Below are 27,485 nucleotides of genomic sequence, written 5' to 3'. Positions count from 1 at the left end.
ATATCCTCCTGTCATTCAAAGCAGCTAAAGCTCCTAATAATGCAAACTTTAAGGCTTAATAAAGAGTTATGACCTTGTAAAGTTGTTATGAAAGGAGAAGTTTTTCTGTGAGCTTGCTTATGGTCGCCTTTGCAAACGGAGTGAGCCATGAGCCACAGTTTGGTGTCATTTCAGCTTGTCCTCCATCGCTCAGCTTTCTGTAACCTGGTGCAAGCTGCAGTGTAAAATCCTGCTGCCCTTCACTGCCATTTCAGTGATATTGCAGTGCTTAAGAGGGCAACTCCACAACAGCTTGAAAAGGTGAAACTTTCTGGAGAAAAATCCTCTGCAGTTTCTTTGTGTCCTGGTTTGATTTCTTCTTCTCCCATAGAGATGTCTCACGTCACATCATCTGCACAATTCTTGAGAGTTGCCCATCATTTTGGATGTGATACAACCAACAATCAACAGGAAAAAAATGTATGGATGCTGCCAGTTGCTTCCAGGCAAAGCTGGTTGTGGGGCTTATTACTGCGCGGTTGCTAGCAGCCACCTCTAGTTTGGATGGAAGACATCGACTTGTCTGCAAAGCAGTACTGACTACTTGCCAAGAGGTAGTAAAAAGCTGTGCCTCAGCACTTTCACTAAAGCTCAGAGAGCAGCTGGCAATTGCAAATTACAGGTAACTGTGTCAGTCTGCTAGAAACCAAGGAGGCTTCTACCAAGTGGTTGGAGAATGCACAGTTTACTGGTCTCTCTCTGTAACTGGGACGTTAGCAATTGATTGGTACCACTCACCAACTGGTAGCTTATCCCTCCACTGTCACCATGATCGTCATGTCTCTAAAAGGGCTAATAAATTAATGTCATGGTTGCGTGTGCGTAAAACCTCAACATCATCGCTGTTTGTTTGTTTTCTGAGAAGAAGACCTCAGTGAGTCTGGTGCACCTGCAGCAGGACTTGTGTGACATCAAGAGTCAGTGAGCAACACAAAGGTCGTGGTATGATTAACGTATATGGTCACCTCAGGTACACAGGTGTGGCTGTGAGCACAGCCTGCTACGGTAAGAAACACTTTGCTTACCCATAAAAACTAAGTAAATCCATCTATCAGCACCTGAAATATCATTAGCATGTTATATCTGTACAACACAAAACAAATTAGGTTACATCTGTACAAAAAAAGAAGTGTGAAAATGTCATTTTGTGGTTATAAAAGCCATTATGAGGAAGGTATATTTGTTATTACATTTCACCGTGTCAGGGATATAGGAAGATCGGAGGGCAATTAGAGTCTTTTGTTGTGTTACACATTTTTCACAGCCTGTTATCAAGTGAAACTGTAGACCACAAAAAGTGTAAATCCACTGGTGTTAATACTGGATTTTATTAAGATGTCAGCAGATCACAGAGCTGTAGTTTTTCATTTAGTTCTTCACTAGATGGAAAATTATTGTGGCTGTCAGAAATTCGTAAAATCTCAAACTGAGGCAAACCAAACAGATGATAGATTGTGAGAGCAGCACCGTAATCCCCAGCTGTGCTATTTTTTTCTTAACCTTAGGAAAGCTGTTTAATATTTACCTACAGAAATGAGAGTGGTATTGATCATAGCTCTAGTTCTTGGCACGAAAACGCACTGGCATATTTCCAAACATGCCTTTCACATAAGGAGCTTGTAAGCTAGAAAACAAATACCAGACAAGGCCGGAGCTTTATTCAGAAACCAACAGCTGGGTCTCCCGGAGACTTGTTATACAATAATCATATCAGTTTAGAAAGAAATCTCAGAGGCAGTTTATGAAGAAGTCAATGTAACCCTGACAAGTAGAGTCCCCTGACAGCATTTGCATGAAGGAGCACTGGGGCCAGGCGGCGGTTGTTGTTTCCAGGCTAAAATTCACCGGTTCCAGCATCCCCTTCCTTTAGCTTTCCAGATGTGACCCCTCCAGATGTTACTCATTTCACCTAGCCTTATTTTAAGCAGATATTCTTGGCAGCTTGTCATGTCTTACCTCAGTATTAACAAGGCAGAGCAGCAGAGAGACAGAGAGAAAGGAGGGTAAGAAATATGTTGGACAGGCACAGAAGATGAACCTCGAGGTTATTCCAAGAACATGTTTGACACTTAATAGTATATTTTCAGTCCAGCTCTGAGCTGCTTTGCAACCTCAGCCAAGGGAATTGATGCCTTTACTAGGCAGTCTTTTATCTGAGGAAAGAAAGATGCCAAAAGGCTCATAACATTTTATGAGATGATATTTCATTGTATAACAACATGTAAGTGCTTCTGCCGAGGTTATGCAGACTATGATCACGCAGCAACAGGGTGAAAAAGGCTGGGGGGAGCCTTTTATATGGAAGAAATGCTCAACATCTCATGTCTGTATAGAACTTAATTTTTACAACAGTACTTTTTGTGTGTGTCAAAGAAGGCCATTATAACAAAAATACATTAACAAAAAAAAGGTATGAGGAATCTGATAAATCAGATATCCAGTTATGCAAAAGTTTGCAACATCCTCCACAACTACTAACAAAAGCATCCAAATTAGACGATCCTCTTAAAGGGCAACTCGTCTTTGTCTCTCGCGCAGTGCTGGAGTTTGAACAGGCTGAAGGCGTTTGGTTTTGAGGGCAGTGAAAGACAGCGGGTCTGAAACGCTGCCAAATCCAGATCCCTCAGAGGTTTCTGTGTAAAACAATAAAGATTAAAAAACAGCTATCAGCGAGAAAATGCTCATCTATAAACACTGCTTAACAGGAATCATTTGATATTTTAGGATCCCTCATCTAAACTGCTCTCTGGAGCAATTAGAAGAGAAGACTGACACCGTTCTCATGTAGGCTGTGATACAAATTGGACACCAGAATGGAGAAAATGGAGGTTTTATTACACTAACTAACATAAAAATATAAGTGAATTGGAAAACAATTAAGCATACATTAGAGTGTGATGAGCTCTAAGAAAGGTGGGGGAGTGCGTGACCAGCCACAGAGGAAAACTAAAGCACTTTTTAAAGCTAATTATTTAGCAACCAGGGATTGCAAATGGCTTACACTATCTGGACCTGGGGGACAATCCAGGTTGCTTGAAAACTGGTTAGTATCAAGAGAAAGTCCAGTGCATACCTCTTAATGTTTGTACCTAAAATTGTGTAAGTGAATGTGTAATTTTTCAGGATGTTTTGACCTCTCTCCCTGTTGTTTACCCGTACTTCCTCTTTGCCTTCATCCTAACTGGTCATGTTTCCCCCTGAGGCTGGTTCTGGGGTTCCTTCCTTTTAAAAGAGTTTTTCCTTCCCACTATCGCCAATTGCTTGCTTATAGGGGATCATCTGATTGGTGGGGATTTCCTCTCTAACACTCTAGGGTCTCGGTTCCAGTCTTTTCTCTATATTCAGCTAGTTGTGAGTGCAGGTGAGTGCAGCTTTAAACTTAAGGGGCAGACCTGGGAGCGGTATCAGTCTTTTCATCTTACTCCCCGCCTGAAAATGAATAAGTGTTTTTTCCACAAAATGTCAACTTGTTCCTTTAATGTAATAATTCTCCCGTCTGGCAGTTTTTCTCCTCACCATGAATGCCAATCATGTGCTCCAGGATCAGGACCCTCTCAGCCAGGATCTTCAGGGCCTCCCTGAGCTGCTGCACGGCTTCGCCCTGAACAGCACCGGCATGTTTATTTAGGATAGTTTTTCAAATGAGGTCAGGAGGAGGAAAAAAAAAACACTCTCTCGCCTCTTACCTCGTTCAAGCCTTCTCCTGGCTCTCCTTTTGGCCCGGGTGCTCCCTGTGAGCAGAGAGTGAAATAATGTTGTTATCTATGTGTGAGTGTGTGTGTATTTTATGCAGCAGAATAATTTTCTACTTACAGGTAGGCCCTGCTCGCCTGTGGCACCCGGGGGTCCCTGGCAAAGGAAATGAAGAGAGAGAGAGAAAAAAAAAAACACGTAAGATTCCTGCATTTTTATCCCCTCACTAATCTGCCTCTTCACCCGATATCCAGTCTTAAATCAAGCTAGTAAAGGAAGGGGATCAGGTTTAAAGGCAGAGGCCCAGTAGAGAGCTGACTGCAGAGGGGACCTGACATGGCTGCCCTGATTAGTGAGGCCTGGCCTTGGATGAGAGAGAGAGCGAGAGAGAGAGAGAGAAGAGGATTAGTCACGGCTTGGAGTGAGTCTTTGAAGAAAAGCTCGTTCACCTTTAATGTGTTTAAGATTGCATGACAGCGAAGGCCACTTACAAAACGTAGAACAAAAAGCATTTTGATAGCTCATCAGCAACAAATATGCTCAGCCAGCCCGATAATCCAATAATGAGGATGATTTTTTTTAAAGCAGCCTCACCCGCTCCCCTGGATCTCCTTTAGGGCCGGGACTGCCGGGCTTGCCTGGGAGGCCCTCCTTGCCCTCGTGTCAGACAAAGAGAAGGACACGGATTAGCGATGCCAGTCATACATAACTGTTTACTTTGTGCAGCAGTCTCAGTGATAGACACTCACATTTTGTCCCGGCAGACCTGGTATCCCTGCACGTCCTCTCTCTCCTGGTGCACCTGCAGAGTTGTTCACAAATGCATTCACGTTGAGCTAAACTGATGAATGGCAAATATTTAATCTGGGCTCAGAGTGTAAAAACTTAACGCAGTCAATATTAGGATTATATTGTCCTGTGAGAGGGATTCACCAGAGTTTAAAATAGATGCATAATTAACCATCTTTTCTTTTTCTCCTTTTTACCCCCGAGTACAAGTCGCACTTAGACATTTTGTATCAGTGTTTTAAAACTGCAGTATGTCTTGCTTATACTCCAGAGTTATTACGGGATTGTTTTCATTATGAAGTGTTACAACAATTACTTTTTGTCTCTGCAGCTGAAGAAGTATTTAGAAGTATTTACCTCTACAATGTAAAAATGCTCAGTTTGAATCATTCTATAACCTAACATTACAAATACAGTGTTGTCAAAAAGTATTTGCACGCTTCCTGATTTTTTTAGGGCTTTTTTTTGTGATGCAGGTTTAATATTGGCCAGTGATACTCTGAATAAATAAAACATGATGGTTTTTAAATTATGATTTCATTTATTAAAGTGGGAAAAAATATCCGAACACACCTGGCCCTATGGGAAAAAGTTACTACCCTGCCTTGTTAAATCATAAATTGACTGTGATTAACCACATTTTTGGAAAGCTGAGATCAACTTTACTAGCCACACCCAGAAGTGATTGCTCCCAGACCTGTTAAATTAAGAAATCACTTAAACAGAACCTGTCTGACAAAGTGAAGAAGGATAAAAAACCTCAGACACTAGCACGTTATGCCACGCCCATTAAACCTCAAGAACTGCTGAGTCATTGACGTCTATCAGTCTGGAAAGAGTCCCGAAGCCACGTCTAAGGTTTTGGGAATCCAGTCAACCACAATGAGAACCATTCACATTCATCCACAAATGGAGAAAATAGTGGTGAAGCTTCCAAGGAGTGGTCGACCTACCAAAATTACTCCAACAGCCCATCGGCGACTCATCCAAGAGGTCACAAAAGACCCCAGAGCAAGATCTAAACATCTGCAGGCATCACTTGCATCAGTTCAGGTCAGAGTTCATATGATAAGAAAGTGATTGGACAAAAATGGCGTTTATGGGAGAGTTCCAAGTTACAATACTTAAAAAAAATCACCATCTCAAATTTGCCAAAAAACATCTTGATCATCCCTGAGAAAATATTGTGTGTACTGATGAGACAAAAGCTAGCTTTTTGTTTTTTTCTGGCATAAAACTAACACAGCATTTCATAAAAAGAACATCATATCAGCAGTCAAACATGCTGGTGGTAGTTTGATGGATAATTAATGGAAGCATGAATTCTGCTCTCTACCAAAAAATCCTGAAGGAGAATTTTCAGTAATCAGTTCATGCCCTGAAGCTCAAGCACATTCGGGTTATGCAGCAGCACAGAGATTCAAAACACACAATTAAGTCCACCTCTGGATGGCTCCAAGTGGCCTATTCAAAGTCCAAATGACCCTAAGCAGGCTGCTAATGCTTGGAAACCCTCCATTGTGGCTGAATTAAAACCAAAAGTTGTCTATAACGATGTGAAAGACTCTTTTCCAGTTATCACAAACACTTGATTACAGTTCTTGCTGCTAAGTGTGACAAAGCCAGTTATTAGGTTTAGTTGGCAATTTTTTCACATAGGGAAAACTGAATGAAAAGAATGAAATCCTCATAGAAAAACTGCATTTTATATTTACTTGTTTAATATTAGAAAGTACACTCAAAATATGTATAGATATGTATTATTGTCTCATGCACTGATAATTCATAACAAGTTTAACGGTTTAAACGGTGACAATTGAAAGATCCCTGATTTGATACCAGGAGGAGACACAAATCCTTTGTGGGTTGAGTCACAAAAAGAGCTTCCGGTGTAAAAATCTGCAGAATCAAACATGTGGAGCTGCCCGCTTTGTGAATCAAGGAACGGCCAAAAGAAGCTTTACAAGTACATGTAAATCTTACTTCAGTAAAACACAGGAGTAAATGGACTCAGTCAGTTTCCACCACTGATTCTATCCACGCTCGGATCCAGTGATGGGATCCAGTCAAAGGTTAATGTAAGAAAACATTTCATATTTTAGGTGCAACACCATCAAAAACAAAAAAAGAAAGATTTGCTTTAGTTGTACTAATCTGTGCTGAGCTTTTTCTGAGAATGTGCTGAGAATGTAAACAATGAAGGTTTGGATAACATTCAGTTTTTTTGGTCTTCATTAGGCCAGACAGGAAATTGAGGGAAATGACATTCAGAAAACAGCCCGGGGCGGACTCAAACCCATGACGCTACCCAGGCCTGCTATAGTTGTGCCTGGGTGATATGTGTTTGCACTGAAGGACTGAGGGCAAAAAACAGCTTTTATTCATACCTGAGGGGCCGACTGGACCGGGAGGACCAGCTATGACCTGAGGTTCCTGGAGAACGGCATGGATGGGGTTCTCTTCTGCAAGGGAAAACAAAACAGATTAGAAAACGTGAACATCTGATCTACTGAGCATCCGAAACAACAAGAGGTGAGTTCACCGCAGCTTATCATTTGGAGTGTTTTTTTTGTTTTTATAATAAATCATCTACTAATATGCAGCCATGCAAATATTTACACCGTCAGCAAAGTAGAAATGTTAATAAAGTCCTTTAAATTTTCCTCTAGATTGTGGCCCATTTCCCGTTTACTTAAAATTTAACTGTTTTTGTATAAATACCGTCATTAATCAACGCTGTGAATAATCTACTGAAGTGACTCACCGGCTGCAACACACTGACCAGTCAGTTACTCTGAAAAATTGCCAAAGTTTCCATGACTGCAGTGCTGGTGCTTGCCAGAAGTTTTGTGGTTATTAGAGCTACAAAGACAGCAATGTTGGTGTGAAGTAGGCTTCATTCAGTGGCAACTATAAAGCGTGTCCCTGCAATTTGGACACTGGAGCAAATTTATTATAAAAACAGATACACCCTCACAGTTACAAGTTTATTACACTTTTATTTAGACATAAAAAGTGTAAATGCAAAGGCCAAGTCAACTATTCTTAACCTGACAGGCCATGCTTTTCAGTTACTGAAGACAAACCTGAAGGCAGATAGTCCAACAAACAAGCAGCAACTTAAGGTGTTTGCACTAAAGTCCTGCAGTGCAAACAGCATTTGGTGACGTCCATGGGTTCCAGACTTGAGGTACTCATTGACTGCGAAGGATTTCTATTTTTCAAATAATCTTTATAAATTACAATTATTTTAGTTCAATCACATCTCGACTCTTTGATTTAAAATCTACTGTGATGCTATAAGGAGGGAAAAACTACAAAAATTGAGTCACTGTCCATATACTTACAAAAGTACCTGCAGATTTAGAAAGAGCCTAAAGATACCAGATCTGCCTCCAGGTTTTATTTGCTGTGTTCTGAGCATTTCAAACACGTTTTAAAAAATATATTTGTATTTACAGTATATCGTCCAGTTGTTGAATACATGTACCGCTACCCTGCTGGAGAATCAAAAAGCCTATATGTCGTGTGATAGGATGTTTAATTCAAACCTACACAAGAGTTAAAACATCAGGGGGTCTCCAGCCAGACGGTAGAGTTTCCCCAGCAGTCAGCAGCTGGAATACATCCTGTGAGCCATTGATGGACATGAACAGCTGGTTGATCTCAAAGAGGTCCCATTTAACGGAGTAATAAATGCCTGGACATGATCTGTCTTCATAGAAAGCAAGCATGAGGTGGAAGTCATGTCTTGTTCTCGACATGTTGGATATTTTAAAGTACACTTGTAAGTATAAATTTTGTTTGAAACCACGCCACACTTCCTCACCACTTCAACATATGTTCAGCGTCAGTCTTCCCCCGTGTTGAGACAGCACTGTTACATTATGGCTGCAGTCCACTGTAAGGCTCTAGATGGAGCAGATTTCCCTCTGGAACTAATTTTCTAATGCTACAGTCTCCTTGAGCCTGGCTGCCTCCCTAAGAAACTCCACATGAGTGGCAGACTATCTCCTCCCTTGTTCAAAGCCAGCCCAGCTTTTGGCTCGGGGCCGTGGCCAGTTCCCCCAAAACACAGACTGTTGTGCTGACAGCTAACAAATTAGGTCTGATTTACAGCCAGTTGGCCCCCCTCAGCTTACATGGTCCCACAGACCCAAATCTACATAGTTCCAGACCCGCAGACACAGTCCCGGGCTCAGAAAGGCAGACAAAGCCAAAAGCCTAATCAGAGCCAGCAGTCCTCGTGAGGTAATGATTATACCATGGATTCCTACTGCCTCCCTGTGGTCAAAGTGAAGTGTTCAACAGCAGAGAAGTAATGTTTTCATATATGTATTGCACTTCTATTGCCTATTTGTTAAAAGATATGATCACTTAAATGTTGCAAATGATAAAAAAAAGCAATGCTTTCATGTTAACATCCAATACCAAAGCTTCACCCTTGCATGTGTCGATCTGTGCAGCGAATGTACAAATGCATGACTTTGTACTAAACTGGAAACAAAGAATGAAAAATGAGTCGGTGTATTTTATAATCAAGAGTCTTTTTAAAACTCCCAAGCCTAATCTTGTGATTTAGATGAACGCTTTCCAACTGTGTTAAACGAGGTTGCAGTAAACAGTGGCTCTGCAGCAGCAAACACACACGGAAACAATTAAAATAAATCTATGCCAGCCCTGCTGGGGAAGAGAAACAATACTCTCTCCGTTGCAAGTTTGGGTCTTTTTCTAAAAACGGCCTCTGTGCTTCCACCTGTTTCCCCTTTAAACTATTTTCCACGTAGAGAAACCGGTGTGACCAGGGTTCATGTTCTGCCTGACAAGAACATGAGATATGTGAGCATGAAGCACATGACCCGGTGCAGGATGAACTCCAGAAATGGACTTGAGGTAATGGCACCAATTCAGACCGTCCAAAAACTTAATGCTCGAATGGTTTTACAATAGTTCTCGGGTCATAATTCATCCATATGGGTAAGCTCTACTATCATGCTCTCATTTGAGCCCATCTGGGAGAATTTAGCTCTAAGTTACTGTGAAATAGCACATTTGACTTGGAATCGCCTACCTTGATGGTCCACGTGAAAAACGTCGCCCCGGTTTCTGACAGGAAACGGACTCGGTTCTGAAGGACCCGGAGGACCTGGTGGGCCAGGGGGGCCGGGTCGACCGATCTCTCCAGGAAAACCTCTTTCTCCCTTTGGTCCTGAGCATCAAGGAAAAATAAGCGAGCTCAGCTTTAAACAAGAACGAGTTAAATTTTTAATAAAACAGCTCAATAGCAATAATTTCCCAAACCATGTTTAAATGATCAGACTGACTGCTAAATGTTTTTGCTTTTTTACCAACAGGTCCAGAACTGCCTGGAGACCCTGGTAGACCTGGAAGTCCTGTAGAACCTGGAGGCCCTGGAGGTCCCATTGGCCCTGGAGGCCCTCTGTTTCCTGATGCTCCTAAATAGAGAGAGAGAAAGAGACGGTTATGAGTGAAAAGCAGAATTAAGTGATCATCTAACTCCACAAAGAACAATGGACAAAAAAAACCCTTATCAAAAACCTTGAGCACCATAATTCGTTCCATCTTCCATCTAATTCCTTTTCTGTCTGCAGCCAGATGGTTGCTGGCCAGAAAGTATAAATTTTATCACACCACGCTGCGTGTTTACTCCTCTCCATGGTATACACGCCAGATCAGATCACACCAGAACACATGCACAACACATGATAGAGAGAAAAAATTAAAAAATTAAAAAAACACTGATTGCTCCGAGACAAATTTTCCACTTTTTGATTATTTTCATAATTGATTAATCGGTTTTACATTCACTTGATTCCCTGACTAATGTTTGGGAGGTAAAAATACCAGAAGAATGACTAACAGTATTTCCTATAAAGCCCAGAGTAGTATCTTCACACTGATTGGTTCATCAATTCAACGATCCAAAAACCAAGAGGTTTAGGAAGACAGTTTTCCCTTGAAATATGACAAAAATAGTGCACTTGAATGTGTTTTCACCTGGTGGTTGAGTGGGGCGGGATGTGTCCACCTCATTGTCCGTTGAGCCCCCCGGTAAACTACTGGCTGTGGGCAGAGCTGAGCATCCCTCTTCTAAGAGTGTGATCTGGAAACAGAGAGGCAGATGTTTGACACATCTGTTAAGCATCCACTGCAAACACTTACAGCGTTTTGCTGTCAGGATGGATGGATCTGATGGATTTTCTTTACCTTTTTTTCTATCGCATTTATTCTGCTGTTCATTTGATTGAAGCTGGTGCAGTTCATGCACTCTGTAAGAAAGAAAGACATATTTCCACATTACAGCAGACACACACGCTGCTTCTTCGCCATCTGTCTTTCCTTATTCTCTCCTCTCCGCCTTGTCTGTTTCATTCCTGTTTCTTTTTTTCATCCTGGCACCATCGGTAGCATCTCACACAGAGCAGGTCAGGCCAAGATACACAAGAACAATGCTCATCAAACCAGACCCGAGAATTTATTATGAATTCCTCCTTAAATCATGTCACTTGCTCAGGGAATAAATATTGTCAGGACTTCTCATGAAATTCTCGCTTGCATCGCAGCTCTGCGTGCTTCTGTCTGTCTGCCCACACTCACATCTTCCTCCAGATACCCAAACCATTTAAAGCAGCGCATGAAAACATATTGGCTTTAATTTATGTTTTCTTATCCCACGAAAAGCTAAACACACAAAGCCTGCAGCCAAAATCAACATCTAGTGCCAAATAAATCAGATTCACCCTGCCACTGAGCTCCAGTGTTTTTCAGAGGCTGAGGCAGTGTCACCCACTCGGTTTATTTTAGAGTACACATTTCTTCTGCTCTAAACACTCACAACACTGCATGTGTATTAACTCGCAGTGAGCTTGTTTGGCCACTTGGAGGCGCTGGAGAGAAACGACAATTCATCATGTGGACAAAGTGTTTAGCTTTTAAATCATGTGGTGAAAATGTTCTACCACAGAAACAGAGAAACATCCTTCATTTGTCGTATTTGTGTCGGCTTGTTGAATTGAAGTTTACTGTTCACTCTCTGTTTAGCTCTGATTTTGGTCTCCACCACCTCTTAACAGAAAGCTCCAGCTCTTTAGCTGCTGAACGGTCCACGGTGTTCAGCATCTATGGTCTCTAACTGACTCTGACTGCTGTTTGGTGCTGAAGAATAAAGACTCCGGACTCATTGTAGAAGTGGAGCAGGGCAAAAATCATCACTTTTTTCATATGTTTTCTGTAAATCTGTTGCAGCATTTTCTTAAAAATTGAGTTAGATTGTATTTTATACTCAAATCTTGCGCTGGGGTTATTTTTGAAACAGGTGGAGTAATGAAACAGACTTAAAACCTGGGTTATCATACCACTCGTCCTGTGACAGGTGGCCACCCTCACGACCCTGGTGCTGAATTGGATACGAAGACAACTGGATGGATGGATGGATGGATGGATGGATGGATGGATGGATGGATGGATGGATGGATGGATGGATGGATGGATGGATGGATGGATGGACGGACAGTATCTTAACATTTATTCTAAAATAAATCAATGAAGTCTGGAATTTATAAATTTGGAGTGAAATCTCCAAGCTAGATATTAACCAGTTGAAAGCCTACTAGGAGTAACCTGTGAAGCTGTTTTCTGAGCATGTGCATCAGAACTTAGCGAGGGTGGTCACTGCCTATGCAGGTACCCTTTGAAAAACCCAGAAACTAAACACCTTTATTATTTATATTAACATGTCAGTCTTTATGGGGGAAAGAGTCACAGCTGTGTTTGTGGTTTAGGTTTCCTCTCACTGGGCTGTTGATGACTTATCCCAAAACAATGATTTAGTAACAAAGTGTGGCTCCACAGTCTAGTGGTTTACACATTCACGTAACATTTGTAACATTCCCAGTTTAAGACCAGTTGGAGACACAAATCTCTGAGAGGTTTGTTTCATAGAAATCTGCCAGATCAGTAACGTAGATTAATAACTTAAGCACAGATTAACTACTACTTCCTGATTCAGTATAGTGACTTTTAACTGGTAATGTATTGCAGATTATTTTCTTTTGTAACTTTGGTTTTTATACCGATATGTAACGAATTATAGTTGAACTGGCGACCTTATGATAAAAAGACCTTCTTACTACCTGAGCCACCAGCACAAATACCCATTTGAGTTCATGGTTTACAATATAAGACGTCCCCCGTGATGGTTACAGATTTGGCGGATAGTAATTGAAAGATTTTTGAGAGGGTTTTGCGTAATGTCTTAAATTGGACAGAAATTATTAAAATGCCAAAGCTGTGGTTTGAGGCTCAAAAAGCCTGTTGGATCTCTAGTAGGCAGAGGTACAAAACGATACCCTGGAACTAAGTGTCCAAGCAGGAACAACAAAAAGACATTTTTATGTGCCATTGAATGACAAGATAATAATACTTGTCAATAAAAGTCAGTTTGGTAAGTTTTTCTGGCATCTTAGGTTATTTTCTTTTTGCCGTCTTAACCTGCAAAATATCTATGCGTATTTGCTTTACTGGTTTTGGCTTTGGTTACCTTCAGTCTATTTTGGTCCTCTTTCTCACACACAGGTTGCACCATTTTAGCCACCACTAAACAACAGATAGGCTTACTTATACATTTTCTGGATGTGCAGCAATTTTGGATACACTACGTTAGCTTTGATGCAAAAAAACCCAGAACAACATAGTTTCAAAGAAAAGCCCTGCATTTGTTTTAAATCCAAGCCTTCCTTGAGCCCACGGCTCATAGGAAGTGTGGAATGTCAGCTGTCAGTCCTGCAGATGGGACCCACCCACATTGTGGTCATAGCAGGGATACCTATAACGAGGAGCAACTGGTGCTCATAAAATAGCCAATGCAACAACAAAAATGACCCAAACGAGCTCTGGTCTGCCCGCAGCACGCGGAGTGCTAATGGCAGCCGCTGAGGTTTGCGCTTTACTAAAATAGGACACGGCGACCGCCTAAAGATCATCTGTGAGTCCACAGTTGCGTACGCCCAGTCCTGCGCCGTGTCAAACAGTGTGGGTGAGGTTTCTTAATGCTTCATTTCAACATCTTGAGTTTTACCCTGGAGTGTAGCCACAGACGGAAACAACAATCAACAGTTAAACCCAAAACGCATTCCTCAAAATGTATCAACCAAAATACTGAAAGCTGCTCAACCGCTGACCCCACATGAGCTGTTTGTTGTGACTCAAAGCACTGAGGTTTCTTCAGAGACTCTAAGGACATGAAAGAAGAACACAACAGTGAGACTGTGGGCAATCATGGGCTCCACAATATAAGGACTGATGAGATGATATGCCTTCATCTCCCCCCATAGTTACTCATCATCAGCCCAGAGGAAGTCTCCACCCTCTGACACTCTTCCTCTATTAGACAGTACATCAGTCTGTGATGCATTCCAGGAGCTAATCAGTGATGATGTGTCAACATTTAGTTTTCAGCCAAACTAGAGCTCATCTCTGTCTGGAAATGGGTCAGAGCGTTCACATTTTAGTCTCTCAAAAGCTATACCATGGATTGGCACAGAAACATGCACAAAAAAATTGAGGTTTCCTTTAGTGCCACAGCAAAGCCGACAGTTTCATGTCACCTAGAAGCAGAAAGAAGGATTTCTGAATGAACCTATTGTGCACAAAGGGTCAGTAAACACCTGCTGCTGATCCTCTGTTCAAAGGGATAGTTAACACTTCAAACAGAAGCGCTAGTAAATCCAACAAACAACCACAAAGACATGCAAGATAATGGAAAAGAGACTCAGAATGTCTAGAAAGAGCAGCAGGTGACACAAAGTGAGTTAGAAACTTACAAAAAGAGCTATAATTAATGCAAATTGAGTGCAATAGACAGGTGTAACAACCACAAATGAGAGGCAAGCAAAATGAACACCAAGAGATATAAAACCTCTGTAAAGCATAGAAGTCGTTTGATATACAAAGAGGGTTACAGAGTTATTTTTGTGCACATTTTCATTTATATGTGATATTTACATGTCTACATATCTGAATGTTTACGCAGGCACTTTCAAAGCAGTAATAACTGCGTGTCAAATCTGCCAAGTTGGTTTTCCTGAATTTACCTGAGATTTCCTGGCTTCTGATTGGTTAGTGAGGACACATGGGGCTGAAGTGTGCTGAGAGTAAAGTTATCTGTCTCCATCTTGCTGTTTATAATCGTTTAGAGACATTTAGAACCACGTGACGAACCCTCGTGTTACACTGTTGTAGGTAAAATGGTTGTAAGGGCCCAGATTTGAAATAATAAACAAAAATTGGCGATGACTATTCAGAGAGGCCACGTGAATAAAATAATAAAAACAAGAGTGCTGAAAAAGATGAAAACTTAAGCATTTGTGTGCATACAAAACTGAGTAAAATAAACTGAAATTAAACAGTCTTTGGTATTAGTCTTAGTCTGATTGGCAAAATCTGTCATCCCAGCGTGCATCAGGAGGCTTTGAAGCATGTGTTCAATGAGACCAGGAGGTCTGCATGACACGAAAAGCTTAACATGCACCCACACAGGTCGCCTTGAAGCTGACATTTGGTCACTAAGCACATTCCAGGCTCCAGTTGCCTAGGTAACCCTTACTACCCTGTCACATATGGTAAAATGGTCTGGTACTCGTATAATGCTTTCCTACTTTATTTAAGCACTCGGTGCATGTTTTTACTACAACCCCCATCCATTCACACTACTTTATTCTATGTCTAAAGGCTTTTAACCAAACATTCACACACCTACATCCCAAACATATGACATGTAGACTACAGAAGCTAGCTAGGTATTGAACTATGAAGAGCTAAAGCGCTCAACCTACTGAGCCACAGCTGCCTGATTGCTAACATCCTGCGCTCTCATGGACACTTTAGTCACCAGCAAGTTGAAATTACTGGTATTCAGCAGCTTCAAGCAACTACGGGTGAAGTGAGCTAGACCTGAGCTGGACTTTTCTCACCTTCCAGGTGAGAAAACGACTACCAATGAGAGTGCAGGATATCATTGATTGACACATGACCTGTTGTAAATATGTGTTGCCTAGGCAACTGGACCTTGGAATGTGGAAAGCGACCAGGAGTCCGTTTCATAACGATGCACGTCAGCAAATCGCTTACAGCTACCAGGTCACATGTCAGTCACTGATGTCCTGCACTCTCATAGGTCGTTCCATCAGTCGTTCACCTTGAAGCTGAGAAATCTTGGGATTTATTTACCCTCTTGTAACCTGTGGTGTTCTCATCCATAGTTGCTTGAGGTTGCAGACTTTTTATGGTCACAGTCCAATAGAGCAACTTTGGGATGCGGTGGAACCAGAGAATGTCATCATGGATTTGCAGGCAACAAATATACAGCATCTGTGATGCGATCATGTCAGTGTGGACGAAAATCTCTCAGGACTGTTTCCAGCACCTTGGTAGAATCTATGGCACGAAGACTTGATCAACTTCTGAAGGTAAAAGAGGGCCCATCATGGGGCTAGCATGGTATCTAATAAAGTGGCCAGTGAGGGTAGATTTGCTCAACATTATATCAGGCCTCTGTGAACTAATTGCATGACACTTGTGTCCTGTCAGCTGCTGCAGGAATGAGTGTCTCTGCCTCGCCCAGTATGGCCTTAAAAGCTCCATTCTTCACTGCTAATGAGCTAACATGTCCAGTCTTTATCTCGCCTCCATCTAGGACCAGAAATAAACCAGCCACATCTCATTATGTTATAAACACTCACCACAGGAAACACCAGAACTAAGTCAATTTACCATAAATGTAAACCAGAAGAAGAAATTTTTTTTTCTTGCTGTTCCCGAAAGGTGGTGGGCGGGATTTCTGTTTCTAGAGTTGGAATTTAATTACGTTGGTTTCAGAAAACCAAACTTCCGCTGTGATCGAGCTGATGTTTAGAGCGGGGACCGCAGCTATAGAGTCTGTTTGGATCCATAATTACACTATGGCAACACAAGCCGAGGTTATTTTTCTTGGACCGCGCTCGCTCGTGGGAAAGATTCGGGATCATGTTGTCTTTTGTGAGGAGAAAAAACAAACTGAGAAAACAGGGAACTTTCCTGCACCAAAGACAAGAGGGAGTTTGAGTCTAAGCAGTTTTTCCATGGATTCAGATGCTACATCCTATCAGATATTATTGGGAATTCACGATGGAATTAAAAGAGCACATTTTTTAGCAACATACATTACCTAATTACCTTAAAGTCACACAAAAATACACCATGAAAGTGAATTGCATAAACATAAATAACATGTTGTGGAAGCAAACCTGTCATTGGTCTTATGCGATAAGATCAGCTGTTAAGTCTGGCACTGAGAAGTGAGAGACGAGGAGGCTGACTTCGCAGCATCAAACCTTCCCGCCCCAGGACGAGATCTGAGTGTAAATAGGTTCATATACTCTCGGGAGATAAAGAATGAAAACAAGAAACCTACAACTGGTTTAATGAATCATCCCCATTGTTTGATCTGCGGTGCAAGACAGCGCAGGATATTTTGGCAATCATGGAAGTCAAACTGCGGACATAGCATGTGTTGAGACAGCTACATTTCCTACATTAGACATGGATATAGATCAAAGACAAATCTCCTTCTTGCAGGTTCTCTTTTTTCTTTTGGACAAACACCTACAGAGACAACCTCAACCACAAAACAAACCATGACGCACACAGCTGGGGACGGTCATTTTCACCGCCACTAAATGTTAGTTCTGTCTGCATGTGTGGGGAGTGCAGAGTGGGGATACGCCGAAACATCTTCCTGGAGCATCTTAAGACTCTCATCACCAAGAAAAACAGACAACTGTGCACGCAGGCTGTGTGTTTGTGTATGTGTGCGTTTGTGCAGACCACAGACAGCCTCTGGCTGCGTCCCAGAGGCCTGTTGTGTGTCGGACCCAGCCAGCAAGTGGTCAGCAATTGCTGGCATGAAGAACAGCTGGCACAGAACACACACACCCACACACACACAGACACACACTCGCCCAGCCGCAAGCTCTCACTCACTAAATCACACACCCACTTTGACGGCGGTGGCTGGTGGACGGTGAATGGGGCTGTTTTTGGAAAATCTAGATGCCTCGCAGTCCACAGTGGGACCATTTAGCATTTTTCGTTGTGATGCCAGCTGACAGGCCACACACCATTTCTATAAACCATAAAAACTATGAGAGTACAGATACTTGGCGTCTGGTCCACGGTGCCGTTATTGCACGTAGAAGGAGATGTTGTGATGGCGAAATAATGGACCTTAAAACCACAATGATGAGCTGGTATTTATCTGACATTCTCCCTCTCGAAATGCTACTACTCAGCAGGCATACGCATCAAAATGAATCTCTTCAAATCTGAGAAAACAACCCATTTTTTTCAGTGATTTCCCTCGCGCTGTCAGGACGCATCCGCCGCCATCCCATCATCGTGCCGCATCGCCCGGCTCGTCAGCCAACGCAGCACACACTGCTGCGCCGCCGCTGAGATGTTGGAGACGGATGAGCCTGCTGGTGCACAGAGACAAAGCCATCGTCGTCCTATGAGATGACGCTGCTCAGAGAAATGATCGCAGAGTGATCGGTTGAAACGAGACGGACATTTCTGAGGTTCAAATGTTGCTTCTTTAAGAGCTAATGAACAGGAGGAAAGGGTGGAAACAGAGAAAGAGGTGACAGGTTATAGCAGAAGCACTGTAAGATGGATGGAACTATAAAATAAAGACAAAAACAATTAATCTACTTATTTACAACCTGGACAGGTTGTTAGTCCATCGCAGTAAAGACGGACGTGCTTGACAGAAACGATGTCCATTGTTGGACGGACTCTTCATGAAATCTGGTGCAAATGTTCACGGTCACAGCAGAAGGATGTATTCTAATGACTTTCTCGGGGAGTTCATTCCTGTTTGGTCTGAAACGTCTCTCTGTGATATTTCACAGAGACATTTATGTCCCTCTAAGGATCAACTGTAACACCTTTGTAAAGACTTTTCATTTACTGCCATCATTATGTTTAATAATTGGGTTAATAAAACAAAAGCCTACAAAAAAAATGGCAGCTTATCAGCCTCAGCTGCACTTTCTGTCTGCCTTGTGAATGCTTACATCCTCACACAGTCCAGTCGAATGGTGAGTGCGGTAAACAAACAGAGAGCTGGCTGTGCTCGTTGGGTGGTCGGATGCCTTCAGAAACTACCTCCCCATCACCTTTCTGGGTGGAGTGGACTTCTTTTCTTCTCAAAAGGAGAAAGTTAAAGTCTGAACTTCTATTTGTTTACACACACCGCCTCAGGAAAGCCACCAGCATCTTAAGGACCCTGCACACTCATGCCAGAGTCTATTTGAACTGCTCCCATCTGGTAAAGCTACAGAGCCTTTCATGCACGGACCTCGAGGCTCAGAGGCAGTTTTACTACAAGAGCTACAAACGCACTTAATCAGTCCATCAAGAGGCCCCCATAGACCTGTTTTAACTATAATTATAACTACCTCATTGCAAGCTTTGCTCTGCAACCGTTACCCGAGCCATTTTATGAATCATTTGCACCATGTATTTATGTTTTCATGGTTTTATGTCGCATATTTTAGAGTTTTTGCTGTAATGTTTTTTTATTATCTTTACAGAGAGACTGTGTGTTGGAGTAGCTGCAGACTGAATCGCTTTGTACTCGTGCACCATTCAGTTCAACTGATCTCAGTCTTTTCATTCATTTACATTCATCAGTGGGTCTGAGCTGAACTGTTTCTATTACTGCTCAGGTGAAACCACAGAGACGGTGTAACAGAAGAGTATCATCTGCGCGCTAACTCTCCACCACATTGGGCAGTTGGCACTGATTTGCAAGTGGTTTTGGGTGTGTGTGTCTATATGTTTGTGTTTGTGTGTTTCACAATTGCTGTGAGCCAATGGCTGTGTTTGGGCTGGGTTAATTGAAGGCAGGTGTGTTTGACTGACTCAAGTGTTGCAGTGTGCAGTGGAAGCACAGACTTTGCTGTGTCTCAGTGGAGGTCAGAGCCTGATAAGGCAAAGCTGGCTTGCTCAGGCTGGAGTGATTCTCGGTCTGCGCCATACAGAGTTTCTGGGTTTAAGAGGAGAACCTCTGACACCTGTGGAAGTGGTCGGCCTTTAGAGAGGGCAGACGACCTGTAGCAGTGCTGGCGTTGGCCTCTGTCCCTTTTGCAAGTTGGACACTGGACTGATTTTCCCTCTTTAACTTTTTTAAGTCATGTCCCTTTCCCCTTCAATTCTCCCTTGATGACACACCTAGAATCTGTGTGTTACAACATCTTTTAAAGTCGAGGGTAGACCTCACTTGTTAAGCAGTATTGGATCCCCTCGCTCTCTTTCTCTTTTTACCAGAAGCTCTTAATTTCTGATGAGCAGCATGTCATACAAGCCCCTTCGTTCTGAGCGTAACCTGATCCAGTGAGCAAATGTGTTTGCTTCCAACAAAACCGTAAAACAAATCTGCAGTTTACACCAAATCTCAGATATGGAAACCATGACTGTGGAAACGTTTCAAGGAGCCTTTTTAGTACCTTGGGAACTTTACCTGCACAGCTCTCAATAAACAGATGTGTGGAGCTGCAGACAGATAGAGGGACATATGTTAAGATATCACTGAAAGGCAGGAAGAGCCGCTGATAAGAAGAGGACATGAATGAAAAACTGCAGAAGGAGCATGAACAGAGCATCATCCATCAGGCAGATCAGACCAGGAGCAGGAACAGCGACGCTATCCCATAGCTCCCTGCAAGTCGAAGGGCACCCTCTGACCTATATTTCAGTGCAACCTGAAATGTAACAGAGACATCAGTCAAGTCCTCACTCTGCAGAGGCTGCAGTCTAGGGCAGCACATGTGGGACACGGTTCTGTTTTATCGCTTTACTCCAAGGAGAGGAAAGCAGGAGATCTAAAGGACATAGGAAGTCAGATAAGTGGAAAGCGGTAAGGAATAAGAAGATAAAGAGCCCAGCGGTGGCAAGAAAAAGAGAGGGCAAAGGAGCAAAGGCCTGCACGGCGATGACAGCGGATGATAAAATGGAAAAAATCTGACGCTATTTCTGAATGATATTTAATATTGCTGGTGTTCAAGATAATCCCTCCAAAAAAGCATTTTAACACACTTCCTCCTCATCTAGCTGCAGAGGGGAAACAGTGACTTTAGCAACTTTATGGCTGCAGCGTTAACAAGTTAACACATTTGACATCCGGAGCTGTCAGACACCTTTTCACCACGTTAATGAAATTCATCGTTAACTTTGCTTCAAAAAAAGTGAACACCCCCCCCCCCCCCCCCCCCCCCCCGTTTTTCCCCCCTTTTCCTGAGCTTTTTCACAGGATCAAAGGTCACCGCTCTCATCAGCACAGGGCCTGTCTCTAATTCCTTTAGGATTATGTTCCCCATACATAGAGGAAACCCCAAATCCTTGCAGTAAATATGATCATGTGTGCAGATAGGTGCCGGGGTGCCGCTGTGACAGAGTGGAGGGGAGGGGGCAAGGAAATTACGAACACATTTCTCCTAAATGTGTTCCATGCCGTCATGCGTTAGCATAACTCTGCTGAAAAGCAGCGTTTAAATCTTGAGATGCACGGTACACAGCCAGCACAAACCAGGCTGTCAAAAATATTGACGGGTCAGGGTGTCAGCGCGGCGAGAAAACGCCCATTTTCCATTAGCAAACGCACAAAAATCCAGACTCTGACACCAGCTTGGCCCTAGAGTTTGGCTGCAAGCTTCAGGATTGTTTTCAGTCTTAAAAGGTTGTCACAGAGAGATATATACAAAAACAAAGTGTTTAGAGGTAAAATGATGTTAAAGATCTTGGTGATATAATCAAGCTTAGGGTCCAAAATACAAAAACGCTCAGTTTAGTTTCACATGAGAGAAAGAAAATCAGCAAATTTCCAATCAAGGGGTGAAAGTCTGTGGTGCTCTGCATTTATTTTGCTTAAAATGTTGATTTAATAAGCAGTAAATTGTCAAACTGCTTATTATTCTGTTTATCAACTGAGCATGTAACTCCAAAGCTTCTATTTGTTCTGTTGTCGGCGAATGAATGATATCGCCTTAAATAGAATGTGATCAAGCATAAAACAGCTCCACTCACAGCAGCTCCAAGTCATCTTCATTAATGACTCTGAGATTATTTGATAAAGAGTGATGATTAAAGACAGTAAGGTATTAATTTAATGCGGAAAATGATTCAGGATATCGAAAAAGGAAACAACTAGAGAAACAAGCATCTTTACATCTTCGTCTGCCTTAATTTGACTCTCGCCTTCTCTAGGTCCTCTGTCTGTACATCTCTGAGGGCCTCGGGTGCCTCTGAAGTCGAGCCAGAACTCCATCAAACCAAAACCAGAGTTGATGTCATCTTCATTGGTTAAAGCTGTCCTCTTTCCTCTCAATAAAACAGCTGGCTCTGTGCCCCAACGGCAGTTTTCTGATACACGGGGCTTCATGTTCAGTGTCGCCCAAGTGACTTACAGACTCAAAGATGAGTGCTCGGACTCCTATCATCAGCCAAAATGGTCTGCAGTTAAACGAGCATGGTGATATTTTGGAAAATGTGCTTTTTTTGCTTCCTTGCCAACAGTAACATGAGACCACTGATACCATATCTTACATCTGTGACACGAAGATGGTTAACCTAGGGTAACATAAAGCCTGGAAGCAGTGTAAATAGCTAACCTATCTAGTGAATCTGCATACCTGATCCTCTAATTCTTGTTACATCTTGCTTATATGAGCCCCAAAACAACATCAACAAAATGCAAAAACAAAACGCGTCATAACTTATGCAACATAACTACTTCTCACGTCAGGAGTTCTCGAACATGACGCGCGACTTGCTGTCAGACATTCAGCAACTCAAAACTGTTGTGTAAATTACATTACAAGAACAGCAACTGGAAAGCAGAGATGGCATTCCTACACTTACTCCAGCATCTTATTTATGTCTTATTTGCTGGCTGGAGAACAAGTTGTGACATTTGACACACTGATTGGAGAGACAGTAAATTTCGTCTGTGTCTCAAACACTCGAGCGCAACCAAAGAGGTCAACAGCAGTATGCAAGTGTCTCAAGTTACCCTCATTTCTTTATAGTTTTCTTACAAAGAGCTAGACTTTCTTGTCATCTTTTAAAGCGGTCTTGAGCATTAGTTCTCCAGACTGTAGACATTGATTACTTTTTCCTCATTTTCAGTCCTTGTACTTCACCAAGAACCAATTTTAAATCTTTAGGCTCTTTGTTACTGGCAGCAAAAACATAATTTGTTCCCATTTCTTTAGTTGAATCCACGAAAAATGCCAAAGATAACACAGTTTGACAGAAACAAAATAGTATTTTTTCACCAATACGGTGATTTTAAAAGAACTATTGATTGAAAACTTGGCATGTCTCAGCATGGTGTGCAGCGTGTCCTTAAAGAAACAGTGGGAAGGAGGAGGATAAAAAGAAGGATGAAAGAAGAAGCGTCAGGTCTGAAAAACTAAAAATATGTACAGCAGATGAACACTATCTGAAAGTTATGTTCTTGAGAAATAGGAAAACAAAATCCGGTGAAGATCTGACACAAGACTTGAGAGATGACCCATCTGCTGTTCAGTGAAGCCTCATCAGGAATGACTGCAGTAGAATAGTGGCTGTCAAGAAGCCATTCATATTAAAGGAAACAGAGGGAAGAGGCTGAGGGATGAAACACTACGCAAGAAATGGACTGAAAATCAGTAGCAACAGGTAACTTTCGCTTGAAGTTGTTAGGATGTACGGAGGTGGGCAGGAGTGACATACAGCGGTGAATGCCTACAGACATCTGTAAAGTATGGTGGACGCTCTGTCATCAGCCAGTGATGTCAGTTAATCAGAATGGATCCAGATCAGATTTTGGTCCACCATGAAACACCATCTGGAAAGCTTCTAATTGGCTATGGTTTCATTTTTCTGCTGCGTGACAATGATCCCAAACACATTGCCGGTGGAGTAAAATCATCCCTGGATAGAAAAACAAGCAAACAAGCACCATCAGTCACAGATTGGTCTCCTCAGTACCCACACCTCAGCATTATTGAAGGAGTGCAGAACAGAACAACAGGCAGTCACCATCTAACAGAGAGCTCTGAACGTCCTCTAAGAAGCCTGGAGAAATATTCCCGAAGACTGCTTGCAGAAATGATAAGAAAGCTTATCTAAACGAGTTCAGTCTGTGTTGAAAAACAAAGGTGGTCGTACCAAATTCATGACGCCAAGAGCCATAAAAAAGCTAGATTGATTAATTAGCTTTCCAAAACTATTTGTTTGTTACAGATAATAGCAGCTATTTCATGTACGTCCCAGAAATGCTGCAAGAAAAAGCATAAATGTGATTTTCCTGTCACTGCTAACAGCCGTGCTTCCTGACCTTTCCACTGCTCCTCGCAGCTATGCTTTCTGAGGTAAGGCGGGTGTAAAACTATATGAGGAGAAGTCTTTGTTTCAGAGGTGTAGCCTGATCCTAACATGGTCACGTATGTTACAAGGACCTTAAGGAGGAGTGTCATGCTCCTTAATCTCAGTGGGGCCACTTTCTCGCAGAGTGGCCTCTCTGGTCCGCTGCTGTCTGGGCAGCTGGATTATGGGAAAGATACTCTTCTCTTCTCTTCTCTTCTCTTCTCTTCTCTTCTCTTCTCTTCTCTTCTCTCCTTCTCTTCTCTTTCAGCACCCTGACTCCCACACACCGACCCTCGCCAGCTCTCCCTCCACTCCTCAGTGTGAAACAGACTGTCAGTGACATCAGCCCCTGCCTTTCAGGTCTCCTCGCCGAGTCCAACCTGGCCCTCTGTCTCACCATATGGAGGTGATTTTCTCGCTGCTCCGTAGCCATTAGAAAGTGCAAATACATTTCAGCAAACGTTAAATAAACAGTCCGATTACTTCTTCACACTCCTGCAACCATTTTGGTCTCAAGTGAACCAGAATCTCTGGCATCGCAGACTCGGTGGATACAGCTAATCTTAAAGCCTTTTTCCAGAGGATTTCTAATCATTTCTGTGTTTATTCCACTTGTACGAAAATGTGTTTTTGTGGAAATCTTGCCCATCCAAGGGCAACAATGAATAATCCTGCAAAATGGAACAAGGTGGGGGTAATTATGACCAATAAGCGACATGCTCTTTGAGGTAATTGTTAATCTTGGACTAATTTTGACAGGCTGTGCCAGCTCCCCATAATATTTACCAAGCTGGTGGATGTACTTAATAATTTCATTCAAAATCTGTTCAAATGAGTGTGCATTTTAAAACAGTTGTGTCTCAGCCAGTGCAGCTTCAGACTTTCTTTGAAACACTTCATGTCAAATGCACCAGACCTCCTTTCATTCACTGTTTCTTTAGGCTGACTGCAGTGACTTGCCTCTGGTTGAAGATTTTGGTCTTTACTGGGCCTGGAGTCTGCGGTCTGTGGCATTCTGGAGCAGCGCTGCCCATAATCGAGACACCCACTTTACAAGCTGCCCTGCTGGACCTTCCTCTGACCTTTTTTCATTCATTCTTCTGACTTTATTAGCTCTGAGGATATTCAGGGAGACAGCTGCCTCTGCTGCTGACTACAGTTAAAAGAGTAACATCAGTGTGTGTGTGTGTGTGTGTGTGTGTGTGTGTGTGTGTGTGTGTGTGTGTGTGTGTGTGTGTGTGTGTGTGTGTGTGTGTGTGTGTGTGTGTATGGTAGTGAGACAGAAAAGACACACAAGGAGAGAGAATGTGATTCTAATCCTCCTTCCAGGCACTGAAGCGTCTTGAATGCATGGCTGTAAAAATGTTTTTAAAAAAGGAAAAAAGTACAAAACCAGAGTGTACAGGATCTCTTTCAACCGTTGATTTCCTGCTGTCCCAGTTCCCCAAAGCAACCCAACACAGGCTTTCAGTCTTAATTCAAAGCAACTCTACAATTGTATCAAGACTGCCGCACAATATGGCACACGGGATTAGCGACCTACCCGACTACACCAGCAAACATATAAAAGAGAAACTGATGTGGGTAAAGCTGCATGGTTCTGCTAAAAAGATGCAGATGGGTCCAGGCATAACACATGGCCTTTGTTTCAGTCCCTGGGAAAATTAGTCTCAGATAAAATCCTACAGCTCCTCGAGTCCAAGTCTAAGCAAGGCTGCATCATGCAAAAGAAAGAAAGGAAGAAACTCACCTTCACGACACTCTTCTCCCACAAATCCTGGACAGCATCTCCACTCCAGTGCAGTGACTTGCTTGTAGGTAGTCCTGAATGACGGTCTGATCACAGTCCTGTAGCTGGAACAGACACTCTCTGACTTTATGGACACGTGATGCACAAACACACATACAACATGAAGTATTTTGCTTTCTGGTATAACCCCAACCCCAATGGAGGTGGTGGTGGTGGTGGTGGGGGGGAATTATAAAGAACCAAAGAGCCTTGCAAGCTTTGAATTAGGAATACAATTACACATAATTCCCTTTGCAACCTCGTACCTCTCAGAGAGGTTCAGTGCCTTTTTCAGTGGAAACTCTTCATTTCACTGTGCGGGTGGTGCTTCAGTCATACATACATAATATGTGTGCAGAACTTTAACTTTCAGACAATTATTTCTGCTGTTTTGCATTAACAGTATCACTTTATTTGAAGATCCTCTTCTGGCAGACATTCTCAGCCAGATTAGGGATGAAAGTGTTTCACCAAAGATGCTTCATGCCTAAATTTGCCTGAAGCCACTTATTCACTAAATCTGCCCCAGCCACCAGGCAGCACCTCCCACGTTCATGATTTATTGTAAAAAGCAAAGTTGCATCTGCATCACAGACCAGTGAAGAATCTGACTTGACTGGAGTCAAAAGTATACCTGATGACTTTGGAGCAGGGTCCGGGCCACCGGCAGTTCTGAAACACTCTCTGCACTGTGGTTTCAGTCCCATTGTGCACCTGACAAGACACTGTTTTGAAAACAGTGTACTGACACCAGTTCCTAAAAGACGGAATAAAAGAGATGTTATCGTGATTAATACCGAGAGAGAGAAATAGAGCGAGAGAGAGCAATGATCTAGCACTAGATCCGTTTTGTTTTCACAATAAATTTCGTTAAATCGTTACAACCCCTCCAGTGTGTGCGCACCTGAGTTGGGTTCGGGATCCAGTACCCGGCGGTCCCGTGACGCCACTCTGTTCCGATTTGATGCGCTGCCGCTGCAAAGTGATGCCCGGGAAGTGATAAACAAAGCCCGTTCCCAGCGATGGACAGACTAAACTTATCCACATGCAGAACACGCAGAGAAAAGAAAGAGGCATCATTGTTTGATTTATCCCGGAAAGAGATATCCGCGGTTTTCAAGTAAATCCCGAAGTTATAAATCCCCTTTGGTCGAAGTTCTACTGAAGCGGAATGGAGGAGGAAGAAGAAAAAGAAAAGCTATGGAAATCCCACTGAAACCATTAACGAGTTGGTCATCCCTTCTCCACGACGAGAAAACAACCGGCCTCCCACTCAAGAGCCCGAAATGAATGGCACACAACCTCTTCCTTTAGAATAATTTGCGTATCTGACGTTTGACATGGTGCCGAGGACCGAGGAGTCAAATATCCAGTGTGCGTAAAAAGCGCGCCGAGTGTGAGGGCTGGAGACGGAGTGCGTAAAAGCGCATCTGGTCTCGATTGAAAACCACGAGCTCTGTCTTCATATAAGATAATGTGAACGATATGGCCACAAGTGATTAGCCAGCGCTAACGCATTTCTTATGGGCTTGTGTTATGTCTTTAGTTACCCTTATTGACGCTACAGTGTGGTAGACTACACCACAAGGTCTAAATTCTTAAAGCCTGCATGAGTTGGGGTAACAGATACGATCAATATGCCTGTTCTCATCACTCTATCAAACAAGGCTGCTTTTCTTTTGGAGACTAAACTCTGTTAGAATCCACAGTT

General features: G+C 42.6%; 1 protein-coding gene across 1 annotated transcript; it reads right to left on the bottom strand.

Annotated features, from left to right (window-relative positions):
- Nucleotides 1–94: 94 nt before the first annotated feature.
- Nucleotides 95–27,211, bottom strand: col26a1 (collagen, type XXVI, alpha 1). Its single transcript, XM_080888262.1, has 14 exons — nucleotides 26,679–27,211; nucleotides 26,409–26,531; nucleotides 25,736–25,839; nucleotides 10,750–10,811; nucleotides 10,540–10,645; nucleotides 9,870–9,977; nucleotides 9,593–9,730; nucleotides 6,909–6,983; nucleotides 4,482–4,534; nucleotides 4,327–4,389; nucleotides 3,853–3,888; nucleotides 3,726–3,770; nucleotides 3,556–3,640; nucleotides 95–2,672 (listed from the first exon to the last, which is right to left on the bottom strand). Exons 1-14 carry the CDS (start codon nucleotides 26,852–26,854, stop codon nucleotides 2,545–2,547), a joined length of 1,302 nt encoding a protein of 433 aa, XP_080744388.1. The 5' UTR covers nucleotides 26,855–27,211; the 3' UTR covers nucleotides 95–2,544.
- Between the last annotated feature and the right edge of the window lie 274 nt (nucleotides 27,212–27,485).

The sequence above is a fragment of the Rhamphochromis sp. 'chilingali' genome, assembly GCF_963969265.1.
Source record: "Rhamphochromis sp. 'chilingali' genome assembly, chromosome: 8".
NCBI classification, from domain to species: Eukaryota; Metazoa; Chordata; class Actinopteri; order Cichliformes; family Cichlidae; genus Rhamphochromis; species Rhamphochromis sp. 'chilingali'.
Note: the sequence above shows the minus strand (reverse complement) of the source record. Positions and strands in the feature narration are given on the sequence as shown.

What these genes read in the sequence shown, in the direction of transcription:
- col26a1 (XM_080888262.1), bottom strand. Translation starts at nt 26,854, where the DNA reads ATGATGCCTCTTTCTTTTCTCTGCGTGTTCTGCATGTGGATAAGTTTA. An exon ending in AAGGAGATCCAGGGGAGCGG is followed by an intron (nt 3,889 to 4,326) that starts GTGAGGCTGCTT and finishes TTCCTTTGCCAG; the next exon opens with GGACCCCCGGGTGCCACAGG. An exon ending in CAGGAGAAGGCTTGAACGAG is followed by an intron (nt 3,641 to 3,725) that starts GTAAGAGGCGAG and finishes GGTGCTGTTCAG; the next exon opens with GGCGAAGCCGTGCAGCAGCT.